General features: G+C 40.4%; 1 protein-coding gene across 1 annotated transcript in view; it reads right to left on the bottom strand.

The window, feature by feature from the left end:
- Positions 1-25,575, bottom strand: part of HMCN1 (hemicentin 1) — a 468,291-nt gene that overhangs the window by 201,798 nt on the left and 240,918 nt on the right. Inside the window, exons 51-58 of the mRNA XM_089678830.1 lie at positions 25,322-25,435; positions 25,084-25,229; positions 23,045-23,186; positions 21,791-21,994; positions 20,634-20,747; positions 19,602-19,789; positions 18,224-18,320; positions 9,116-9,277 (exon numbers count right to left, since the gene is read on the bottom strand). Coding sequence (XP_089534956.1) covers positions 9,116-9,277; positions 18,224-18,320; positions 19,602-19,789; positions 20,634-20,747; positions 21,791-21,994; positions 23,045-23,186; positions 25,084-25,229; positions 25,322-25,435 — 1,167 coding nt within the window. The remainder of the gene's footprint in view (positions 1-9,115; positions 9,278-18,223; positions 18,321-19,601; positions 19,790-20,633; positions 20,748-21,790; positions 21,995-23,044; positions 23,187-25,083; positions 25,230-25,321; positions 25,436-25,575) is intronic.

Genomic DNA, 25,575 nt, shown 5'->3' with positions numbered 1-25,575 from the left:
ACCCCATAGCTCCCTGAACCCTATTCAAGTTAAGGCTGCAATAAATGTTTAAAGGAGCAACTTTGATGGACTGTGTTTCTGGTGTCAGAGCGTAAAGTTGCAGTTTGACTGGCTGCTGCACTAGTGCAAATAGAACCTGGGACTTAAAACTAGCGACCCTGGTTGAGGGGGGTGTTACATGAAGGATGCAGTATGAGTGCCTGTTTTGCAGACAGAAAGATAGTGTGCTCAGAGCTTACAAAACATGTAAGTCTCAAATTAGTGTCACATTGTGTTGTTCACAAATAGTCCAAACAGCAGAAATGGCATTTGAAACTTTCCAGGCTCTGAATGATGTTGCTAGCCCATTTAGTCTATACAGACAGTCAGGGACTAGTATGACCAAATATCACTTTGAAATTGCATTCATAACTCCATATAAGACCATTAGAGATGAGCGAATTATTCAAAATTCGATTCGGCTGATTCGCCGAATTTGCGGAATAAATTTGATTCGATGCGAATTTATTCGCTGCGAATTTAACTTATTAAAAGGGTTTCTAGGCTTCAGAGAGCCTTTATATTAGTGCAGAACACTGTACCTTTAATTTAAATGCCCTTGGAGTCTGCTGGGGAAGAGAAATAATACTGTCAGTCAGTATGACATGCAGATGAGTGCCGTCGATCTTAGAATCACCGCACACTTCACTCATTTGGGCAGTCACGGGGCACGACAAAGAAGATGAAGAAGAAGATGATGAAGAAGAAGAAGAAGATGAAGAAGAAAAAGAAGATGATGAAGAAGAAGAAGAAGATAAAGAAGAAAAAGAAGATGAAGAAGAAGAAGAAGATGAAGAAGAAGAAGATGAAGAAGAAGATGAAGAAGAAGAAGATGAAGAAGAAGATGAGGATGAAGAAGAAGAAGAAGATGAGGATGAAGAAGAAGAAGAAGATGAGGATGAAGAAGAAGATGAGGATGAAGAAGAAGAAGAAGAAGAAGAAGAAGAAGATGAGGATGAAGAAGAAGAAGAGGATGAGGATGAAGAAGAAGAAGAAGAAGAAGAGGATGAGGAAGAAGAAGAGGATGAGGATGAAGAAGAGGATGAGGATGATGAAGAAGAAGAGGATGATGGTGAGGAAGAAGAAGAAGAAGAAGAAGAAGAAGAGGATGAGGATGATGAAGAAGCAGAAGAAAAAGAAGAGGAGGATGAGGATGATGAAGAAGAAGAAGAAGAAGAAGAAGAAGAGGATGAGGATGAAGAAGAAGAAGAGGATGAGGATGAAGAAGAAGAGGATGAGGATGATGAAGAAGAAGAAGATGAGGATGAGGAAGAAGAAGAAGATGAGGATGAAGAAGAAGAAGAAGATGAGGATGAAGAAGAAGAAGAAGAAGATGAGGATGATGAAGAAGAAGAAGAAGAAGATGAGGATGATGAAGAAGAAGAAGAAGAAGATGAGGATGATGAAGAAGAAGAAGAAGAAGAAGAAGAAGAAGAAGAAGAAGAAGAAGAAGAAGAAGAAGAGCATGAGGATGAGGATGAAGAAGAAGAGGATGAGGATGATGAAGAAGAAGAAGAAGAAGAAGAAGAAGAGCATGAGGATGAGGATGAAGAAGAAGAGGATGAGGATGATGAAGAAGAAGAAGAAGAAGAAGAAGAAGAAGAAGAGGATGAGGATGAAGAAGAAGAAGAAGAAGAAGAGGATGAGGATGAGGATGAGGAAGAAGAAGAAGAAGAGGATGAGGATGAAGAAGAAGAAGAAGAGGATGAGGATGAAGAAGAGGATGAGGATGAAGAAGAAGAAGAGGATGATGGTGAGGAAGAAGAAGAAGAAGAAGAAGAAGAAGAGGATGAGGATGAGGAAGAAGAAGAAGAAGAAGAAGAAGAAGAGGAGGATGAGGATGAAGAAGAAGAAGAAGAGGATGAGGATGAAGAAGAAGAAGAGGATGAGGATGAAGAAGAAGAGGATGAGGATGAAGAAGAAGAGAATGAGGATGAAGAAGAGGATGAGGATGAAGAAGAAGAAGAAGAAGAAGAGGAGGATGAGGATGAAGAAGAAGAAGAAGAAGAGGATGAGGATGAAGAAGAAGAAGAAGAGGATGAGGATGAGGATGAAGAAGAAGAAGAAGAAGAAGTAGGATGAAAATAAGAAGAATTCCAGTACAGCAAAAAGTGTATCTGCAGAGAGCTCCGCTATTTCTGACAGTTCTCTGACAGTTCCTTCACATTTACAGCGGTTGAAACATTGTATCTATTTGTTTCCGAATAAAAACATCTGTATCCTAAATGGAAACAAATAGATACAATGTTTCAACCGCTGTAAATGTGAAGGAACTGTCAGAGAACTGTCAGAAATAGCGGAGCTCTCTGCAGGGACACTTTTTGCCGGCTGTAGAAGGGATGAAAATCGGCCGATCGGGAAAAATTCGATTCGTGCATCCGAAGTTTGCTAATTTTCGGCGCGAATCGAATTTTTCCTAATATTCGAAACGAATTCCACTTCGCCAAGTTCGATTCGCTCATCTCTAAAGACCATGTTTGCTTCAAAGGTGTTTTAAGACACATACTTGATTATCCTTTCGTAAAGAGCCTATAGACTATAACAAAATTCGCCTGGAACTTGAAGCACTGTTATTTTCTCATATAAGTAATTTCCCATATTTTAAATCAAACCTAATATTTAAAATAAAACACTTAGCTACATTACTTAGCCATCTTAGCTTATAACCATTTTCTCATGCTCTGTTTATATACGTATATAAATGACACGTGTTGTATTTGGTCAAGAGCAACTTAGTGCAGTGTCTTTTCTTTACTATTCTGTGATTTAGAAGACGTATGGACAAATGATATATACACAGAGACATAACAATATATAATTACACTATTCATCTAAGCAAATAACACAAAAAAAATAAAATAAACAAATATAACTGACAAAAAGATTAGTAAAAGGGAAGAGGATTAAAAACATAAGGCAGAGCTCGGATTTTGCTGTTAACCTCCCTGGCGGTATGATTATTTCAGATTTTTGGTGCTGAAAGCGGTACCATTATTTTGCATGGAAATATGTAGTTTTTTTATTGTAGGCCTGTCATTTTTAGGAATAACTCACTGAAATCTGTCCAAACAAGAGTCTAGTAAACATTGATATGATAAAACTTGAAACACAAAATCATAAATTATAATTTAATAAATTATCATAAAAAATAATAATATAATAATTCAATAATATAATCAAACCAAAAACACTGAAATTTGAAATATAGCGCCAGGTTCGCACATCACTGAGCAAAGTCGCAAAATCGTTTTCAGTGTCTGATGATGAATTTCCTCACAAATCATTATCACTCAATTCTGCAAGTGGTTCTGATTTACTATCGCTGTTCTCTAGCCGGTCTAAAACCGTTTTGACCTAAAAGGAAGCATTTTGGACGCCATGGACTTTTCTAAGTTTCCAGGCAGAAAGAACAGTCAAAATGTAGGGACAAAATGTATGTGAAATGCTTTGAAACAGCAATGTTTTGCTGTGTAATATTCGTTTACATAAAATGACAGTTTTTAAAATTTTTAAATTTGCCGCCGGTTCCGGCCCCCATACGTCCCGACGTCCGGGACCGGAACACGGAAGCCGGATGCTGGAAATGGCCGGATGAGATGGCCGGGGACGCTGCAGGAGGGACATTGCGGGAGCAAAGGACAAGGTAAGCGCTGCAGGGAATCCCTGAGCAACGCCGCATGGTAAGCCTGAGTGTAGCTCGGGGATACCGCTTTTGCTACTGAAATTTCACCCCGAGCTACACTCGGGAATACCGTCAGGGAAGTTAAATAATTGAATTTTCTGTTGTTCATCCACAGCAATAAACGACAGATAGATGGATCAAGGTATCTTCAATTCAATTTATAAATCTTAATGAGCCACATCTTACATCAAATGCTTAATGCAAGCAATACAAACTTGTGAATGCCTTCTTTTGACAATGGGTAAACGTCTGCCATTGACTCTAAGTACCTTTCCTTGTTGTCACAAACACAAGATAAATACTAAGATATTGATTGTACGTAACCTAAATCCATTATGAAGTGAGCAATAGGGATTCCCCACAACGCAGAAGACTGAACACTATCCTGATTTGGTAGGGTAAGGTCATTGTTCTATGGTGTGGCTAGGGAAGGCTTGGCCAAAAACTATAGATCAAATTCACTTGCAAAAACCACATTTAGGTCAACAATTTAAATGACAAGAGGTTCCATTTATGAGGTTTAAAAACTCTAATATTAGTACTGTGGAAAGACTTAAAGCACTGCCCTCTTAGTTTTTGTTAGATTCAAGTATTAATTCCTTGGGGTCTTATTTTAATTCATTTGACATGTGAAAAGTTCTAAACTGCACATTTTTCTGTTTTAGAAAATGTGTGTCTCTTGACAGACATAATAATAACATTTACATTATTTTCCAAAGTGTCACATATTAACAGTACAACAGAAGAATCACTAAGGGTCCATGCACACTGAGCTTCAAAAAAAGCCAGGCAGGAAAAAAAACTCATAGAGATCTTTTTGTACAGGCGTTTAGGAGCATTTAGCATTTTTGTTCTGCCAGAAAACTCTCAAAAATGCAAACTAGAAGGGTTTTATTGTCTCTAAATGCTGAGCTTATAATATGCCTCTAGACCAGGGGTGGGCAAACTTTTTGACTTGAGGGCCGCAATGGGTTCATATATTGGACCCGGGGGCCGGACCAAGAGTAGATGAATGATGTGTATGTGTCATCCATAGTAAGTATAGTAATATTCCCCCATAAATAAATAAATAATTTGCGCTAGTAAATGTGTATAAATATATATAAAGAAATCATCAAATCATAAGTCCAGAAAAAAAAAATATATATATATATGCCAATACCACAAAAAAATATAAAAAAACTTTTAAGTGCAAAAAACTTTTGTGCAAGAAAAGTGTCTAAACGTTTTTGGCTGCCAGCTACTGCGCATGTGCTGAGTAGCCAGGCTCGTTTATGTGATTGCTGTTATGCTGTTGATGCTGGTGTCGGCTGGGACACCTCTTGAGTAAGTGCAATGAGTACCTAATAAAGGAATTGGTTTTTATAATATTGCACCATGAAGTCTTTCTGTTTCTCTCGAGTGCTTGGCATTTCCCCCCATGGATACGTTTGAAGGTGGTCCTTTATCTATTGGAGAAGTGGATTTTCGATTAACTACAAAGTTTTTCATCCTGTTATTTCGATCGATGAGGATCTCTGTGTTGCAGAGTTTCCGTTTCTGAAGATATACTTATGGATGATCTGCCATTATATTATCAAGGTTTTTTTGTGAAATTTTTCATATTTAGACACTTTTTTTGCACAAAAGTTTTTTGCACTTAAAAGTTTTTTTATATTTTTTTGTGGTATTGGCATATATATATATTTTTTTTTCTGGACTTATGATTTGATGATTTCTTTATATATATTTATATATTTATACACATTTACTAGCGCAAATTATTTATTTATTTATTGGTACACTTTATATATGGTGATTTTTTGCAGCTGGTACACTATTAGTAAGTTATATAATTTTGACCATAGGCGCTATTATTAATTTTTCTAATATTCCCCCATAGTAAGCATAGTAATTAATCCCCCATATAGTAATTCATCCCCCATATAGTAATTCATCCCCCATAGTAATTCATCCCCCATAGTAATTCATCCCCCATATAGTAATTCATCCCCCATAGTAATTCATCCCCCCATAGTAATTAATCCCCCATATAGTAATTCATCCCCATAGTAATTCATCCCCCATATAGTAATTCATCCCCCATAGTAATTCATCCCCCATAGTATTTAATCCCCCATATAGTAATTCATCCCCCATATAGTAATTCATCCCCCATATAGTAATTCATCCCCCATATAGTAATTAATCCCCCATATAGTAATTCATCCCCCATATAGTAATTCATCCCCCATATAGTAATTCATCCCCCATAGTAATTCATCCCCCATAGTAATTCATCCCCCATATAGTAATTATTCCCCCATAGTAATTCATCCCCCATAGTAATTCATCCCCCATATAGTAATTCATCCCCCCTATAGTAATTCATTCCCCATATTAATTCATCCCCCATATTAAGTCCCCCCTGTGTCAATTCACTTACCTTTGCTTCGCGCGTTCCTCTCGCCGTGTTCCCCCGCCGTTCCGGTGTAGCATGAAAATCTGTCTCCTATGAGGATCTGTCCCCCTCGACGTATCTGCGCATGTGCCAGTTTCAGGCATTAGCAGCTGATCGGCGATCTCTGTCACATGCGCAGATACGTCGAGGGGGACAGATCCTCATAGGAGAGAGATTTTCATGCTACACCGGTCTTCAGGGCGGACTGTGAGAGGAGCCTAGCTGGAGCCTAGCTCCGCGGGCCGGATTAAAAGGTCCGCCGGGCCGTATACGGCCCGCGGGCCGTAGTTTGCCCATTGCTGCTCTAGACCATCTAATGTGCATTGATACATAGGATAACATTGAGCTGCTTCTTCAGGCAAAACACAAAATTCCTGTAGAAACAGTGTTTTTTAATCCAGTGTGCATTGACCCTTATAATCAAGTTACTAATTACATTAAATAATTAAATAACCTAACTAGCACCATCATTACAGTATTGTTGAACTGGCTGTTGTATTGACGAACAGTTTTACTGTTGTATACATACTATGGTCAGTTTCCTACAAGCCCCCCAGGATTTTCTAAACAAAGGGGTTTCTTTAATACTTCTGAAGAGTACATTACCCAGTATATGTAAATCTGAAGAATTCCCATCCTTCCTAGTGTGATTCAGATTTTAAGGAGCAAAAGCTTTTACTTCTTGTCGTCTGTTCTGGGAGAGACCTTACTAAAACAAAATTGTTAGTACTTTTATGGTCTAGAATTAAATGTGAAAAAGGGTGCTGTGCTAATCCAAATACATTAATATACAAGTGCAAAAATCATAGTGAATATACACTATATTGCCAAAAGTATTGGGACACCCCTCCAAATCACTGGATTCAGGAGTTCCAATCACCTCCATGGCCACTGGTGTATAAAATCAAGCACCTAGGCATGTAGACTGCTTCTACAACCATTTGTGAAAGAATGGGTCGCTCTCAGGAGCTCAGTGAATTCAAGCATAGTACCGTGATAGGTTACCACCTGTGCAATAAGTGAAATTTCCTTGCTACTAAATATTCCACGGTCAACTGTTATTGGTATTATAACAAAGTGGATACAACTGGGAACAACATCAACTCAGCCACAAAGTAGTAGGCCATGTAAAATGACAGAGCGGTGTAAGCGCATGCTGAAGCGCACAGTGCGCAGAAGTCACCAACTGTCTGCAGAGTCTATAGCTAAAGACCTCCAAACTTCATGTGGCCTTCAGATTAGCACAACAACAGTGCCTAAAAAGCTTCATGGAATGGGTTTCCATGGCTGAGCAGCTGCATCCAAGCCTTGTAAAGCGTTGGATGCATTGGTGTAAAGCACGCCACCACTGGACTCTAGAGCAGTGGAGACTGGCGTGACCAATCATGCTTCTCTGTCTGGCAATCCGATGGACGTGTCTCAGTTTGGTGGTTGCCAAGAGAACGATACTTGCCTGATTGCATTGTGTCAAGTGTAAAGTGTGGTGGAGGGGGAATTATGGTGTGGGGTTGGTTTTCAGGGGATGTGTAGCTGTAAGTTTGCAGTTGCAAACTACTGTAATAGCTCCACATGTATGCAAGCAAATTGTGATTTTATTATTTAAATCTTACACTATGAGATCTCCTATTCCTTTTGTATCCTATCAAGTGGAGGAGTTCTGACATAAGAAGGTGAATAGAAGACGTAGTGAAGATCTGCAATAATTCCTTATTACAATATATCTGAGAAGGAACTTTCTGACTTTCACTGCAAGGTGGGCCATGGTGTGGAGGTAAGAGGCAGTGGATACAGGTAGTGGTGTACTGCAGTGAAGCAATAGTTACTCTTGTGCGGAGCAATATATTTGTTCACCCTTGAAAGGTGGAATCAAAACACCATTTAGAAGACATTGGTGTGGCCTGTTTTCAACATAGAGACAGAACACTATTATTTACTATGACAGTGTATTGTATATGGTAGTTTGATATAGCACTATTGGGAGGAGTTGCCTGTTATTTTTTATTTTTGTATTTAGATTTATTTGTGCTACACTTTTTTGGGTATATTTAGTATGTTGGTGTGAGAACACATTGCAGTGAGCAGAAGCCACAACAAAAATATTATTTCTTTACTTTTAAATGCACGGTTTATATAATTTGGATATATACACTTTGATATTTGCGTTGTGATATTCTGTTTGGTTTTTGATGCGTTATAATTCACATAATATTGGCACAGTTATTCATTATCATTTTTGCATTTGTATATTAATATACAGTATTTGGATTAGTGCAGCACTTGTTTTCACATTTAATGTTTATGATTATGATATATCTAATATTGTGTGAGCTGCCTTACCTTTATGTATTTTTATTGTGCCCACAAGCATGGTTTCATTTGACTTTCTATAATCTTGGGCAGCACAGTGGCTAAATGGTTAGCACCTTCACCTGGCAGTACTAGGGTTGCTGGTTCAAATCCTGACCATGGCACCGCCTGCCTGGAGTTTGCATATTCTCCCTGTGCCTGCATGAGTTTTCTCCGGGTACTCCAGTTTCCTCCCACTCTTCAAAGACATGCTGGTAGGTTAATTGGCTCCTGTCTAAATTGGCCCTAATATGTGTGTGTATGGATGTGAGTTAGGGACCTTAGATTGTACACTCCTTGAGGGTTAGGGACTGATGTGAATGTACAATGTATATGTAAAGCGCTGAGTAAATTGGCAGTGCTATATAAGTACCTGAAATTAATAAATAATCTAGAATTGATAAAGCATTTTTTGGATTTTTAACTGATGAGTTGACATATAAAGAAATCCTTACATGTTTATTTTTCCAAATATATGGAGACAGTTTGAATGAAATGTCTGAAAACCCACTAATTAAAAGGTAGCCATTTGTTCTATAGAAGACAATGAGCATACATAGCTAATGCTAGTTCAAGTTTTGCTACATATATTGTTTAGGAATTCTTACCTGGGACAATTAAAAGATGCTTGCTAGAACTAAGGACATTGCCATCCTTTATCCACGTTATTGCAGGTGGTGGAAATCCAGTTACATCACATGGCAAGGAAATGAAATCAATCTCTATGGCAGTAACATTTTCAAAAACATCCCCTGTGACTTTGGGGGGAACTGCAACAAAAATGTTAAGAATTACACATAGAGTACATATAAGTAAACACTTGTTTTAGCACTGTTACAGAAGTCTGGTTTTCTTCCAAATAATTTTTGGGTGAGTGTAGCTACTCTAATGGTTGTGCTTGACTTAATTTGCTTACTGAAAGACACTTGTACTAAGAAAGCATAAAAGCTACCATTTATGAAATCCCAAACAAAAAATATATTTTAAAAAAGTGACTCAAAGCAAATTAGGTGACTATTGCACACCTGTGGTCACTTGCACTCTCACTAATAATATAATATGTGGGGCTCCATGGTCAGCTTAGAGCATACATACAAAAGTGGCAGACAGAATGCAATCTGCCTGAAAAGGACCATTTGAATGAGCATACATTGACCAAATTAACTAATAATACAAATTACTTATAAGTAATATGAAAAAAAAACTTTATTTAATCACAAAATAGTACCAAAAAGTAAAAATAATTACTTTCTACCACCATAAAAAAGACAACTTTGTCTTAATACCAAACAGTACGTCTAGAAGTCATACACAAATCCATACACCCCAAAAATGGTCCTATTCACATGATCACATGGACCTTTTCTGGCAGATTGCTTTTCATCCACACAGCCAAACTGATTTAGCAAAAATTTTGTATTAGGAATATACAGAACAATCACCCAGCAGGTACAGATAACCAAGTATATAATTTATGTTCCACAAAGTTTATTGAGAAAAATTCAAAACATATAAATGGTATAAATTGTACAATGTAATACAATGTGCCAAAGAAAAATGCGGTAAAACACAAATCGCACATGCCAAACAATAAGAAATACGCAGGCGAACAAAATAATAAAGCCATCTCGTGTCATCTGTAACAATAATGAAGTCGAACTTGGAAAGAAAAACACGAGAACACAGCAAAAATAAATAAATAAATAAATAAATAAAAAAAAAAAAAAAAAAAAAAAAAGGAAGGCAAACACCAATCATAATCACCACATAGCATACAAAATATCACCAAACGAGCAGGATCATGTATTTGCACCCCCATATATCTTTTATCGTAGAGTAGCAGAGTAGGGGGGAAGGGGATAAAGCTAAAGGTGCTGGGCTTCTGGTGCAAGGAAGAAGTTGCGAAAGAATAGAAAGCTCGGTGTTATCCATGAAGAGCAGCAAAGGTACCACTCAAAGGTAGCCAACGCATATGAAAATAACTCCGTGGAATGGGAGAGGCACATGTGCAAGTGTAATCCGGGTGTGAGATTAGGTTGCCTATGGACAGAAGAATGAACGTATGTGTAGAGGAAAAAAAAAAAAAAAAAGGAAGAAATGAAGTGGAGAAGATGTGAAAAACAGCAAAGACAGTAATGGCAGGTACAGGGCACAAGGAGGAAGGAGTCGGGAGAAAATAAAAAATAAAAAATGGTGAGAAGCTGGAAAGCCAAAGAAGGTAGAAAAAAAGTGTAGAATAAAAAAAAAAAAAAAAAAAAAGGGGGGGGTAAGGGTCAAAGGGGAAGGAGACTAAGGGGGGGGCGGTATGGATAGACATGTCATATAGGTGAAAGCTCCAGGACAGAGCTGGTGTGCTCATCCCCTAGGGGATAGAGACATAAAGCAGACAATCGGGCACCAGGGAAAAGGAGTGTCTCACTACCTGATCAGTGAAAGGGATATAATAGAAAAGTGTTATCGACAGCCTAGCAAGGGTCGAGGAGTCAATACAATACAGAGTGTAATACAAAGCCACAGGTCTGGCTCAGAGTCAGGTAGAAAGACCCATGATGGAGTGGTATTCGTGGGTCGTTCGGAAGTGAATCCAACACGACCAAGTATGGGAGAATTTAGTCGGGTTATCTTGGGAGGAAGCAATCAGCTCCTCCATCTCTGCAATTCTTCCTAGACGAGTTAACCAATCTTTTATTGAGGGGGGTTGAGTAGATCTCCAAAGCACAGGAAGACAGAGTCTAGCAGCATTAATCATATGCATAGCTAACGATCGGAAGTAGAGACGTTTGGGGAGCGGTGTATGGTGGAGGAGAAATTGGGCCGGGGAGAAATCGAGAGGTAAAGTAGACACAGACGAGGTTATACGGTGGACTTCCTGCCAGAAGGGCAGGACGATAGGACAGGACCACCAAATATGGAGAAGGGACCCATCAGGTGCTCCACATCTCCAACAATTATTGGGTAGAGAAGGGTTAAAACGATGAGTTCTGGAAGGGGTAATGTACCAACGGGAAGCTAGCTTGTATCCGTTTTCTTGGGTCGATACATTCAGCGAACATTTGTGGGAGTATGTAAAAATTTGGTCCCAATCTGAGGAAGAAAAATCTATATCAAGGTCTCTCCTCCAAGCTCGGCAAGCGGGGAGCGAGTTAGGATTCCCATCACCGGTGAGAAGGAGGTACATGGATGAGATTAGATGCCGCTGGGGTTCAGCCTTAGAACAAATTGATTCAAAGGGGGTCAGAGGACGAGTCCATTTGTGGCGGTGAGCAGAGGATGTGAGAAAATGCCTGATTTGAAGGTAGGCCCAAAAGGGGAAGGTACGATCCTTCATGGTGCTCGCCAAAGAGGAGTAGGATTTCAATTGGCCTTTATGAAAAAAGTGTTCCGCTTTCACCTGGTCATACGGCCAATGATCCGACAGGAAGGCCTTGTGCATACCCGGAGGGAAATCCGGGTTTAAGCAAAGGGAGCTTAAAGGGTTGGGGGCATCCGAGATGGAGGCCGACTTGCATGTCAAGCGGAAGATGCTCAAGGTAGGACCAATCAGTGGATGAGTGAGAAGGGCCTGGGGGGTATGTTTCGTCAAGAGCCACGGGATCGAAGCTATAGGAGAAGGAGAGAAGGAGTTTTCGAGATGCACCCAGTCTTTGGTAGTTGAATGAATATTCCAATCTATAATTCTGCAAAGATGGCAGGCCCAATGATATTGCCTGAGGTCTGGGAGCCCAATCCCACCCCTGGATTTGGGGAGAACCAATTGGCAGAAAGATATGCGCGGACGCTTGTGGTTCCAAAGGAAGAAGGAGCACATTTTCCTACATGAAGCGAAAAAGGCGGGTGGCAATTGGATAGGTAAGGTTTGAAATAAATAGAGGAGGCGGGGGAGAATGTTCATTTTTAATATAGCAGCTTTGCCGAACCAGGAAAAGCATGGTCGATGCCATTTAGTGAGATCTTCCTGAATGGATTTAAGTGCTGGGATAAAGTTTTTAACGTATAGGTCAGAGAGGTCGCACGTAAGCTGAATGCCCAGGTAAGTGAGAGTCTCACTGTCCCATCTAAACGGGAACTGCGATCGGCAAAATGAGACTACATCAGAAGGGAGGGTGACATTGAGGGCGTATGACTTTGAATGGTTGATTCTAAGGTTCGACATGTATTGAAAAAGTGAGAAATCTTTAAGCAAATTGGGCAATGTGGTCCCAGGTTCCGTTAGAAACAGCAAAATGTCATCCGCATAGGCGGCGAGTTTATACTCTTGAGCCGGTGCGGAAACGCCCTTAATATCTGGGTTGGAACGGAGTTTACGCAGCAGTGGCTCTAACGATAGCACAAAGAGGAGAGGAGAAAGGGGGCAGCCCTGGCGTGTGCCATTGCCGAGAGAGAAATGGTTTGATAAATGGCCATTCACCCGAACCTGTGCCGTGGGTCCAGAATACAAGGTCATGATGAAATTAAGCATGTGTTCTCTCAAACCAATCGCCTGAAGGGTTGCCCTCAAATAATCCCAGGACACTCTGTCAAAGGCCTTCTCAGCGTCCAAAGAGAGAAGGAACCCAGGATTCTTCGATGTGCGAAGCCAATGGATAAGGTTTAGGGCCTTGATAGTATTGTCTCTCGCTTCCCTGCCAGGGATGAAACCCACTTGATCGAGGTTAATCAAAGAAGGGAGTAAGGGGAGGAGAAGGGGTTGGCCAGAATTTTAGCATAAAGTTTCACGTCTACATTCAGAAGGGAGATGGGCCTATAATTGGAAACCAAAGTTGCATCCTTATCTCCTTTGGGTATGACAGTGATGTGCGCTTCTAGAAGGCGATGACACAGCACAGGGAGTGAAGAGAAAGTGTTGAAAGCCGAGAGGAAGGGGTTGGACAAGACGGTTAAAAACTCCTTGTAATATACTGCAGACAGGCCATCAGGGCCTGGGCTTTTACCAGACTTCATTTGTTTGACGGCCCGCGACAGTTCCTCTGCCGTGATATTTTGCTCCAGTTCCAGGGCGGATGTCTCAGAAAGTGCAGAAGGGCTATAAAGATGAAGAAAGTCCGAGATCACCGTGGCTCTGAGTTTGTTGGTTTCAGGTGGGGGACGTTCCGGAGGGAGGTTATATAATGCCTTATAATACTGCTCAAAATGAGAAGCAATGTCAGCATTAGTGGTGGCAAAAGAACCGTCTGGACCCCTGATTTTGTGGATTGTTAAGCTCGACTTTTTCGCTTGAAGGGATCTGGCGAGGAATCTCCCGCTTTTGTTCGCAAACTCATAAAATAATTTTTGAGACAAGACATATCTACGTTTGGCCACCTTGCCCAGTTCGGTCAAAAGCTGCGTGCGAGTGTTTGTGAGTTCAGTCAAGGTAGAAGCTGCTTGACTGTGTTTGTGAACTCTCTCCAAAAACTGGATGCGCTCCATAAGTCGTTGCAAATGTGCTTGTCTCTCCCTTTTACGCTTCGTAGCCATAGCTATGAGAACCCCGCGAATTACGCATTTATGTGCCTCCCATTGCATCAAGGAGGAGGTATCTGAAGTCTGGTTGGTCGCAAAGTAATCCACCAATTGGGAGCGGATCTCGGCTTCGTTCGTTGGGTCGGAAAGAAGGAGAAGGAACACGGGGTACTAAGAGGATGGGAATAGGATTGAGGGGGGGAGAAAAAAAAAAAAAAAAATGAAAGAGAGAAATGAAAGAAAAAGAAAATAAGAAAGGAGAGATGAGGAGAATAGATACAGGTAGGAGAAAAAAAAAAAAACAGAACTACCAGCGGGAGGAGTAGACCAGCTAGTCCACCTAGATATATAAAAAAAGGGGAGAAGAGAAAGGAAGAGAAGATGGGGGGGGGCTAAGGGGTAACAGAAAAGAGAAAGGAGGGAGTAAAAACAGCCGGCAAGAGTCAGTAAAAGCTCTCCGAGCTTACTGTGTGGGGAGCGCAGCGGGCCAAAATCCAAAATAAAAAAAAAAAGCCCGCCGTACGGAAGACCTCAAAAAGTGCAGGGAATGGAGAGGTAGGGCGAGGACAGGGCATGCACAGAGAGGGACTACGCCCAGCCGGCGAGGGAGTGTATCAACCCTCACCTGGTAGGGCGTATGGCTCAGGATTTAGCGAGAGATTGGAGTCAAGAACAAAACAGTAGCCTGCGCTAGGAGGGAAATAAGACAGACAGCAATCCATATCAATGTATGTGAGATACACATATGAACAGAGCACAACGTAGGAATGCTAGAGCGGAAATATGGTGTCACGAGTATACCGTGGTGGAACTACTAGGAATGTCGTCCTCAAAGGTATGGCTTCATAGAACGGTCAGACCGCCCTCTCCTCAGGGAGAGAACAGGCAGTGTCTCACAACACATGAAGTCACAAATCAGAGGAACAGTAAGGCATGACACGTGCAAAAAAAAAACATACAGCTCGAATATTGCATATAAGAAAAAACACAATATACTAAATTGAAAACAGCTAAAATGACATAACGACCCCCCCCACCCGGCCTGGACTCTCAAGGTACCCCCGGAATCGAGCAGCACCTCATATCAGATAGGAGGAAAAGCGTGGGGAGGGAAGAAGAAGGCACAGACAGAGTACCTACAGTGGAGCCTCATCATTGGTACTATATTAGTATGCAGAGGGCGGAAAAGGATACAGAGCGGGCTGGGAGAGACCGATCTCTGCTAGGAGTCTCCATCTGGAGAGCTTATTGAGGTGATGCTCGTTCCCAGGTGCACAATAACAATGTGATGGAGAGAAAAAAAAAAAAAAAAAAAAAAAATTTGGTCCCAAGTCCCCCCCCCCCCACCTATCCCAATCCAAACTCAGCAACCCGCTCATCTGAGTACATGAAAAAGGATAACTGATGCTGAGGACTTCTCATCATCCTCTCCGTACTCGGTCTTCTGGAAACGGTGGAAGGCAAGTAGAATACGATGTGTGCGGGGGGACATAAAATCCTTCAGTGGCGAACCCGAGATCCTCGGAGGTCCCCAGGGTAGGCTCGGAATCAGATGTGCAGGAGACGTAGGAGGATTGGAGCCCTCTGGAGTCCACCCGGGGTCTCTAGATGGCAATAGACCTGTCAGAGGTGTCATGGAGGAAGTTGGGCAATACATTGGTTGTAGACCCGAAAGTCCCGTTGCAGAGCGACCGTGGTGGTGCAAAAAATGGGCGGGTAGAAGGGAGGAGCTTATTGGAACGTTCTGTGCCAAACAATCTGTAAGGGTCAAGAATCGTAGGGATGAGAGCTCAGTGGCCCCAGCTGCATAGGGCCGCCTGTGTGCAAGAGTACCATTGAGTCCAGTCCAGATCAGATGGAGGGAAGACCCCAGGATGATAGATCAGAAAGCTCCATAGGTAAGGCGAAATGGAACATGGAATTTTGCAGACAGAGTCTGAAGAGTGGCTGAATGGATCCTGAGCAGTGAAACCAGTGGTAATGTACAGTAGATTAAGAAAATCAGGACAGAGCTTAGAGAAGGGTCTCTAAGCTTCATGACGAGGCCTTCGATGTGCAGGAGAGGCCGTCGGGCTGGCGATGCTGGTAGAGCCACTGGCTGGAATTCTCGGCGGGGTTGCGGGGACCAATCTGCGTCGGCGAGAGCCAGGGCCCTGCCATTCCATATCACTTGGTGTCGGTCCGGATTCTGGAACACCTGGGAGACGCATATTGCTGTACCAATCGGGGAGGTCGATTAGTGGGATATCCAGGGAAGTACAGAAATTAGGCAGATCCTCCGGAACTCGCAGGTAGGCTGTGCGCCCCTGCGCCTGTGCGGAAAGACAAAATGGGAAACGCCACCTATATGATATGTTATGGGAACGGAGTGCATCCAATAGGGGGCGAAGTTCCCGTCTTTGTTGCAGAGTAAGATTGGAGAGATCCTGGAATAAATGTATTTCTGACCCCTGATATAAGAGGCGCCTTCTGTCCCTGGCGCGCCTGAGGATGTCCTCTTTTAGTGGGAAGCTGACTAGGCAACATATTACATCTCTTGGGGGATCAGAATCTCTGCCCCTGGGACGGAGTGCTCTGTGTGCTCTTTCCAACTCTATAGGCGTGGCCGGCGGGCGACCTAGCAGGTCATTAAAGATCGCCACAACCGTTGTAGAGATGTCGTTCGGTTCCACAGATTCTGGCAAACCACGGAGTCTAATGTTATGTCTGCGTCCACGGTTATCCAAATCCTCTATTTGTCTGTAAAATTCACGGATATGCGATGCGTGTGAGACAGATGTCTGCTGTATATCTGCTATGGCGACTGCATTATTGCGGCTAACAAGTTCCACTCCCTCCAGCCTTGTGCCCAAGGAAAGTAAATCCTCTCGTAGGTCACTGAAGGCGGCGGTGAGTGTGACTTTAATGTCTGCAGCCACCGCCTGAAGATCTCTGAGGGATAATGCCTGGGAGTCAGAGGAGAGATCATGCTGTGGGACTGTGTCTGTGACATGCTCAGTGTCACTGCTTTGAACACAGGCTGCCGTGGAGGAGGAAGGAGGGGGGGGAGAGGGGGAAGCTGCTTGGGCCCTGTCCCTCTGCTGGGAGCGGAACAGCTCCTGTATATGCCGCGATTGCGGCTGATTAGGGACCCGTGGGGAACGGGAACGGGAACCGAGTGTGTTCCGGTCCGTTTTCCCCATGACTATGCGCCCCTGTCTCACCCGATCCTCTGTGCAGAGTGAGGAGAAGTCTTCGGCCGGCGGGAGCTCCTGGCTTAAGCGGCCATTCCGGATCGCGGCAGACCACGCCCCCCAACCAAGTATATAATTTAACATCAAGCATAATACAACAAAGACATACACTCCATTGTTGAATCAAAGATCGTGCATGCATATAGGTGCAATGAGCTACACTGTGTTTTGGGAGTCGAACTCCCTTCCTCAGCTCTGAGGAAGGGAGTTTGACTCCCGAAATGCGTTAACATATTTCACCAAAGGACCCCTGATGTCTGAGACCGTCATCTTGGACTCCTTGTCTCTGTTTTTATGACCTTTTTAATTGTGAGTATGCACTTGTGATTTCTTTATAAATTTCTATTCATCACGGTAATGCACGAGGAGAGTGCGCCCTAATGATCAACTTTGTCTAACGGGAATGTTGGAAATTTTTCATAGGCTAAGACAAAGTGGTAGCTCTCTGTCTTTATTCTGTTTAGGTTTAGGCATCTGTGAGGAGGCATTAATGTTGCCTCCTCGCTGCCTGTTTTAACTCCTAAAAACCTACACCACTGCACCACAACTGCATGGTGAATGAGTGGCATTTGATGGGTTCTACTGCCTGTATAACTGTTGCCCCATCAGCTGCTTTTATTGGTCAAGGGGGAGCAGTTGGGGGGAGGGGGCATGAAACGAGCTGAACCCCCAGAAAAAAGTTATCTACAGCCCTGTTGCACAATTAGCTAATCTAACTTATTATTAGGGATGATTTTGCATTTGTTCAGAAGCGACCACAATACTATATTAGGTTAAAGATGTCAAAACCATCCTCAGCTGTAGAGCAGGTAATCCCCTGGCCACAGCTCATTAGACCAAGAATGACAACAAATGGAAGCTCATCCCTACTTATTATAAATATAAACTTTATATATTGTTAAGGTACTGTAGGTTACAAAAACCGTTGCTTAATGTTGAGTTTATATAGTGCTGGTGCATTATATACCTAACGGTTATATGTATTTCCTTACTAATGCAACTGAACAAATGAAAAGGATGATTACATTAGGAGAGCTTTACCATGGATGTTCAGCTTGAACAATTTCTGTGCACTTCCTGCTACATTCTCCACAATGCAGATGTACCGACCAGTATCTGATAAAACAGTGTTTGAGATCTAAAGGAAAAACATAATGGTAAAATCTGGTTAGACTTTATTATAGTATTATTCATTTGAGTATAAGCAGTGGAGCAAATTAGAATATAAAAAATAAATCAGACATAAACTGGCTTGTATGACAATAACAAGCACTGCATAGATAAATTACATTTGTGCCATGATATTCAGGAATTGAGAGGAAAAAAATGCAATCATCTAGGTTTTCAGTTTCTAATTAAGCCTATATCTACCCCAATGCTATGGATGAATAGCATCAACGTAATATATATTTATGCAGGCAAGTGATATTTGTTCTAAATAAAAGCTGCTGTTTATGTAAAGACATCAAAAAATATTGTAGCATTCTTGTTGCAAAGAGTGTTAATGCATAGCGAGCATTATGATATACAGTAAAAGGTAACATTTAAAATGGAAGCTGTCTATCTATCAAAACACTTTTTCACACATTCTTTCACTTACCTTCATCTAAGTTTTGGGTTAAATGTCTTTATTTACCCACCCAAATGAAAAATACATGCAGGTTTAACTAGATCTGAACAGGAATTGAGGTACACAGGGGAGAGGTTGAAGTACCTCTTTTGAAAGTAAGGCGATACACTTTTTGAGCTACAGTAAGTGTTGTAGTCCTAGGATCTCACAGGACCTCCTGTGCACTCCATTTTTATTGTGAGCAGCAACAAACCAATGGTACCTATCTATTTCACATTCACTTGGAAAAAATAACCCATCCAATCAAATGCTATACCACCCATTGAGAAATTATTGTGTCAGCAAAAGTTGACCTGCATTATCAGAAATCCTGTACTTTTCATATTAAATTCCAGTAACACATCCAGAAAATTAAATTTTTTTGTATAAACGCAGGAAGAACTAGAATCCTGTCTGGGTTTTATTATTACCTGGAGCTCTAGAAGATCCAGATCTTTCCCCAGGGCTTTCTGTCACAGTAACAACAGTGTCACCACAAAGGAAGTGAGGGAAGACTTGCAACAGGACACATGGCAATAAAAAGTTGACATGAGTTCTAACCTTCCTATACTGTACTAAATAAAATATTTTTTATTTCTGTCTGTATTGTTGTTATTGATTGCCCTCATTTTCTGTCTAGTGTTAGGACTGTGGCAGTAAGTGAAGGAAGATCTCTTTAACAGAGCCCCAGATAGCAGCATAACCCGACAAGGATTCTAGCCCTTCCCCACTCTCTCATAAAATAGAACAACATTTTGGCAGGACATTTTAGCAGGTTAAAACATTTACATAGAGAATACTGATACCAACCTGCAAGTATCTTCCATTGGATAATATTTGATAGTGTTTTCCATCTGTAATGGCTTGCCCATCCTTCTGCCAGCTTACTGTTGGAGCAGGATTACTTTCCCCCTCACAGTCCAACAACACTGTCTGATTTGCCAGATATGTTACATCCTCTGACAAATTTTCACTTCCCCCCTCAAACGTTGGTGGAGCTAAATAAAAAGGTTACGTCAAAATTATTTTTACATAGATGTTGCACAGATATAATTCAAATATAAAGCCCAACTCCAGCCATATTTTTTAGTTCTGGATAGAGCAAGGATGGCTAGAAGCTCTGTCAGCTGTATTGCTCTCTTTATTATTCCCACTGTTGAGATACCCCCTCTGCCAGGACAAGAAATTATGAAAATCTGCCTAACCAGGACAAAAAGAAATATTTTTAGTTCTGAACAAGTGTAAGAACATCTGACAATCTTTTTACTATGATTGCCTTCCTGTCCAAGTAACAACTGCACCCCCAATTTCTTGTAAAAAAAACCCCAAACAAACAAACAAACAAAAATAAACATTTGGCTGGAGTTTGGCTTTACTAATGATAAGATTAAGCAAGGTTTCTGAAGGAGAACCTTTGGAGACAAATAGAAAATGTCATAAATTGACTATAGCAAAAATACAGTAAACAGTATTCTCATCTAACAAACACATATTTAGCATAAATTCCTCCATGACCTCAAAAGAAAAAGGTTACAATGCAATCAGGCTAGCTTAGTATGGTCCTGTAAGGTTCAATAAAATGTAATTAAGATGAAGACACCAATTTTTGTTTGTTTACCTGATATGCATATAATTAGTGGTGTACCTACATCTCACCTGCATGGGCAGCTTTTTATTGAACATTCAAAAGCATTTTTTACTGTGATTCATTTACATTAATTATACAAGACAATAAAAGGTGTTATAAAACACTAGAAAATAATAATGCTTCTCCTAGCATCTAATCACATAATAGCTGAATTTATAAAGTTAAGGTTTTTAAAATTAGCGTAGAATACTTACATAGTACTCGCACATTATACTGAAGGGAATCCTCTCCTGCCTCATTTACAGCAACGCAGCTATATGTCCCAGCATCCCCCATGCGTGCTCTTGCAATCTGTAGACTGTGTCCACCTATAAATAAATTAGTTTATAAGGTTTGTATTTATGATGTGTATATTAAAATTTCAATTAAATAAAATTACAATAAATTATACATATACATACATTTCTTGTAGAAGAAATTTCATTGGGTGAAGACTTGAATTAGTTATTGTTATACCATTTCCTCCTGTCCCACTACTGTTAGTAATTAAATAAAAGTACAATAAATTATACATATACATAAATTTCTTGCAGAAGACATTTCAGTGGGTGAAGACTTGATTTAGTTATTTCCTCCTATCCCCCTACTGTTAGTGCAATTGGAGAGATGGGAAAGAAGAAGAGACTTGAATAAAAAAATTTCAAAACTTAGACTTAAGTAAATTAAACTTTAATATGGTCAGGGACTGTTAGGACAAGTAGATCTGTGCGTATGTGCAGCAGAGGCAAAGAGGTGGCTTCCCTTGGTATACTTACCAAAGGCCTATTTGTTCTCATTATCAGTGGAAGAACAGTAATCTTATATAGTGTTTTTGTAGGTCAGGCCTGGACTAGCCAAATAAAATATTAATAATAAGAGGATCAGACACAGGGGTGTTGCTTTGAATGCCAAAGGTTGTGTGATGGAAATATGGCCCTAAGTACTACTCTCAGGGGCTTCAAACTTTCAGAAATACTTTTGTTTACAGTATGTTATTGTACATAATTACAATGGTTTCTAAAACAGAATTTGTTTCCTGTCCATATTCTCTCAAGAAGCAGAAATGAATCAGAAAATAAGAATAGGCACCTGAAGAACACAGTCTACTAATACCAATGTGCACACACCCATATATACACCCATATATACAGTAAGTACTGATCACTATAAGACACCCTAATTGTGTGCATAGAAGACAGATACTTGGATATCTGCAAACAGTGAGCAAAACGAGGTACTGGCTATATGCCCCCAGTCATACTAATATATGGTTAACCTTTCTCTGTAAATAATTCTGTTAAAGATTTCAACAGTCATATTTTTCCTTGTGATTTATGACAGAGTCATAGTGCAACATAGAATGAACGAGTACCTGGTAATATAAATGCCTTGTCGCTGGAGGTTAGAACCTTTCCGTCTTTATGCCATGTGATAGTTGGTGGTGGAATGGCATTAGTTTCACAATACAGAGTAAATGGATTGTTGACAATAACATCTTTGCTCTCTCCAATTCTTTCCACATTGCTGCTGTCAATATTCAGCAGGAGACTAGACAACTTCAGGAAGTTTGGAGGCACTGGTAGGTCAAAATAAGAGATAGAATGAATCTGAAAAAAACACTATAAAGCAAATCTATGTTTCCAAGAAACAAGCTATTTCCCAATGATCTAATTTCAAGTAAAATGATGGTCTGCAGCATGATTAACATCCTGCATTGCTTACAGTTTCCTTTTAGTGCAAACGTCCCACAAATATTTGTTGATCCTGCTGGAGAAGTCCACCTAAGGCAGCTTTCTTTGATGGTGATGCTATAATGCTGCACTACTCCTAAATCCAGAGCAGATTTGCCATTCTTATGTGCACTGTGCCTGCTTGTACTACAGCGGGACTGAACAAAAATGTTTCAGGGGTTGTAGCAGTCACTGCATCAGTTGCTGAAGCTCTCCCATATCTATCAGTATGTGGCTGGGCCTTAATGGTAGTGCACACTGAATTTGCCAATAAGAGCAAACAACTCTCTAATTAAAATCCCTTAAAAGAGATTTTACCAAAAATTGTTGTTTAGATCTGATGACAGCTTTCAGAAGTTATAACTGATAATGATAGTGACAACTTCTGTCATTAAAAACTGTAAAAAAAAGCAAAAAAGGTATGTAACAGCAACTACTAAGGGGTTTCGAATACTATGGACTAAAAACCATTAATTTAGCACTTACCCATTGCTTACAATATCCATTGAAAAAAAACATGTAGCTGGAAAGTAACGATACAGCATAATGCTTCCAAAACACAGGTATCAGGTATGGTGTTTTCAAAGCATTTATATGTGTGGTGCAAATCAACATTAGTCTCCTTTAACCAAAACATATTTTTTGTATGTTACTCAAAAGATCATTCTAAGCATTATTGGAAAAATCCCAACATGTGTTCTCATTGCTCTTTGAGTAATATCTTCTTTTCTGCCACTGAAACAGGTCAATGTTACACAGAGCTTTTGTATTGGTGTCTGGAGCCAGACCATGAATGCTGCTGGGATTCATAGGTTCAGATTTCTTAACCTTCTAGGTTATAACCACCTTACTTTTAATTTATTGAAGTCTTGAAAATAATAAAAGAAATTTCTAACCTTGTATAATGACATCAAAATCCAGTTCATCTTCTCCAGCAACATTAGAGGCCACACAGGTATAACGTCCTGTATCAGACAAGTCTGCTTTATCTACATAAAGTTTGTTACCATTAACTGTTAGACTCTTAGGATCAAGAGGCTGTTGAAAAGTATAGTAAAGTTATGTTAAAGACTGTAGTCATAAAAAGCATAACAAATTCAGAATGCCAACAGTAAAGCATCAAGTTATAGAAACAATTTGCAATGGCTCACAAAATATTTGTGACCTTAGCTGGTTTTAAAGCAAATATTCCATCCTGGGGCCATGTGCAGAAACTAAACAGCAGAAACTTGGTTATATTAACTAAAAGAGTGAGTTGTGTCGATGGTCAGGTGCTGATTAGGGCATGCAGAAACAAGGCAATGGAAATTGTTGGCTTTGGTTTAGCACTCACAGACTGTAAATCTGCAAAACACCTACACAAACTGAACACCTAATATGCGATAATCTGTTAAGGTTAATTCATAAAAGGAAAAGGAAGTTTAAAAAAAGGCGCAATAATTCCTTATCCTCTGAGGGTGTTGGAATCTGGTTGGAGAGAGTGTACAGCTCAGCTGTGGAGGTGTTTGAGTGTAATCTGCTGCAGTTTAACCTGCTGAGAAGGAGGATTAGATGGAGGAGATGAGTTGTCATCAGGGCACCCAGGCATTTTCCCAAGCGCACTTCATTGGATTACTTCACAGAGGCTGAAGCCCTAAAAAGGTTTTGTCTGACGAAAGATCTCATTCTCAAACTTTACTTCACATTGTGTTTTGTGTTGAAGACCACCACCCAGTGGAGTCATGCAATACCTGACATGACAAAATTGTTAGCAGTGCTCCATTTCCTGGGGAAGGCCTTCTTTTAAATGGTTGCTGGTGACGTGGTAGGAATGTCTCAGGCTTCTTTCTGTTTTTGTACTGGGAGTTCTACATGATTTCTGTACCATAGACTACTACATACATATATATGGCATCATCACGCCAAGAGTGGGATCAAATCAAAAGTGAATTTCATGCCATGACATCTATCTTCAATGTAATAGCTGTAATAAATTTAACACAGTCCCCTTATTCTGTATGTTGTACAGAGTCCCTATGTACAGAGACCAGGGTCCCTGCAGGTTTCAAAATGCATCAGCCTAGAGGGACCCCAGTAAGGTCCCCTATGTTCTGGAGACTGTTGAGTCTAGGAGTGCTGAGCTAGGGACGAGTGGCTTGATCAGCAATTTGAATTCTTACGTTTGTGAGTAGAATGTACATTGAATTTGTAATACATTTGTGGGATAATGCACTAGGCTGGTGTGCCCTCTTCTGTTAATTTTTTAGCAAAAATTTCAGACCGGTTGTTTTTTTATTAGAAAATTTGCAGGTGATGTGCCAAATCACACAAGTGTTCAAGTTCCTCCCAAAAGCCACTTCTAAATAATGCAAAAAGGCAGGATTTGGTTTTAAAGTTCATACTACAGTTTTGGTGTTTTTTCACTTAAGTATCATTTAGAAACTTTTCACTCATTTGGAACACTTTTCCATATAACATAGAGCTCTCAGAGTATTCATGTATAGTTAGTTCACCATGCTTTGTGAGAGTGTTTTTTAGATTCTTTCTCTATTTTGAAGAGCTTTTACTAAAAATTTACTTTTACCAGCAGTAGAACTTTTTAACCCCATGAATGTAGAATCTCAAAACTACTACAATACACTAAGTATAAATGTTATTATTTGTATACTAGGTGAAAGTGTTACTGTTTGGGAAACATAGGCTGTCATACCAATTTCCTCTAATAAGCCCTAAACACTGACTGTCGATAGATATATATTTAGATTGTATTTGGTACTACTGAAGAATAAAACCATGCACCAAACATTTGCCACATGCTTAGTTGTATGTTTGTTTGCATCTTTTGCTTTCCAACAGACAGTAGTAGATGTTCTTTCCTATCAAAGTAGTAACATACTGTATACAGTGCAGCACAAATTAATCAAACTCAAAGGAACAATGAAAAAATGTCACAAACCTGCCCATCTTTGTACCATCTAACTGTGGCCACTGGGAAAGCCTGCACATTACATTCTAGTGAAATGTTTGTGCCTACTTTAGCTTTGATCTGCTTTGATAAATATCCAGTTGCTGCAAGAATATCCTTTGTAATTTGAGGGGGAGCTGGAAACAGGGAACAGAAAGAGTCAAAAGGCATTCTTTGGGCTTATGGATGCTAAAATGTAGTTGGTACTTATTTTTTTAGCTCAACATACTGTAAACTTTCAAATTATAATGATGTTCAGCCATTCCTGCCTCATTAACTGCAATGCAGCTGTACTTTCCAAAGCTGTCTTCTTGGGCCTTCAAGATCTGTAGCGTACGTCCTCCTGTACAGAACACACAATATATAAAAAAAAAAAAACCACAATATTTCCAATATCCCAATTTCCTTTCCTTAGTTAAAGCGTAAGTGTAGCTAAAATAAAAAAACAGGAAAATCAGCAGAAGTAGCATAAGTTACAGTCAG

This window comes from Staurois parvus, unplaced genomic scaffold (assembly GCF_062004578.1).
Source record: "Staurois parvus isolate SC_StPar_1 unplaced genomic scaffold, SC_StPar_1.0 ptg000210l, whole genome shotgun sequence".
NCBI classification, from domain to species: domain Eukaryota; kingdom Metazoa; phylum Chordata; class Amphibia; order Anura; family Ranidae; genus Staurois; species Staurois parvus.
The sequence above is the reverse complement of the archived record's forward strand: the minus strand, read 5'-3'. Positions and strand labels throughout refer to the sequence as shown.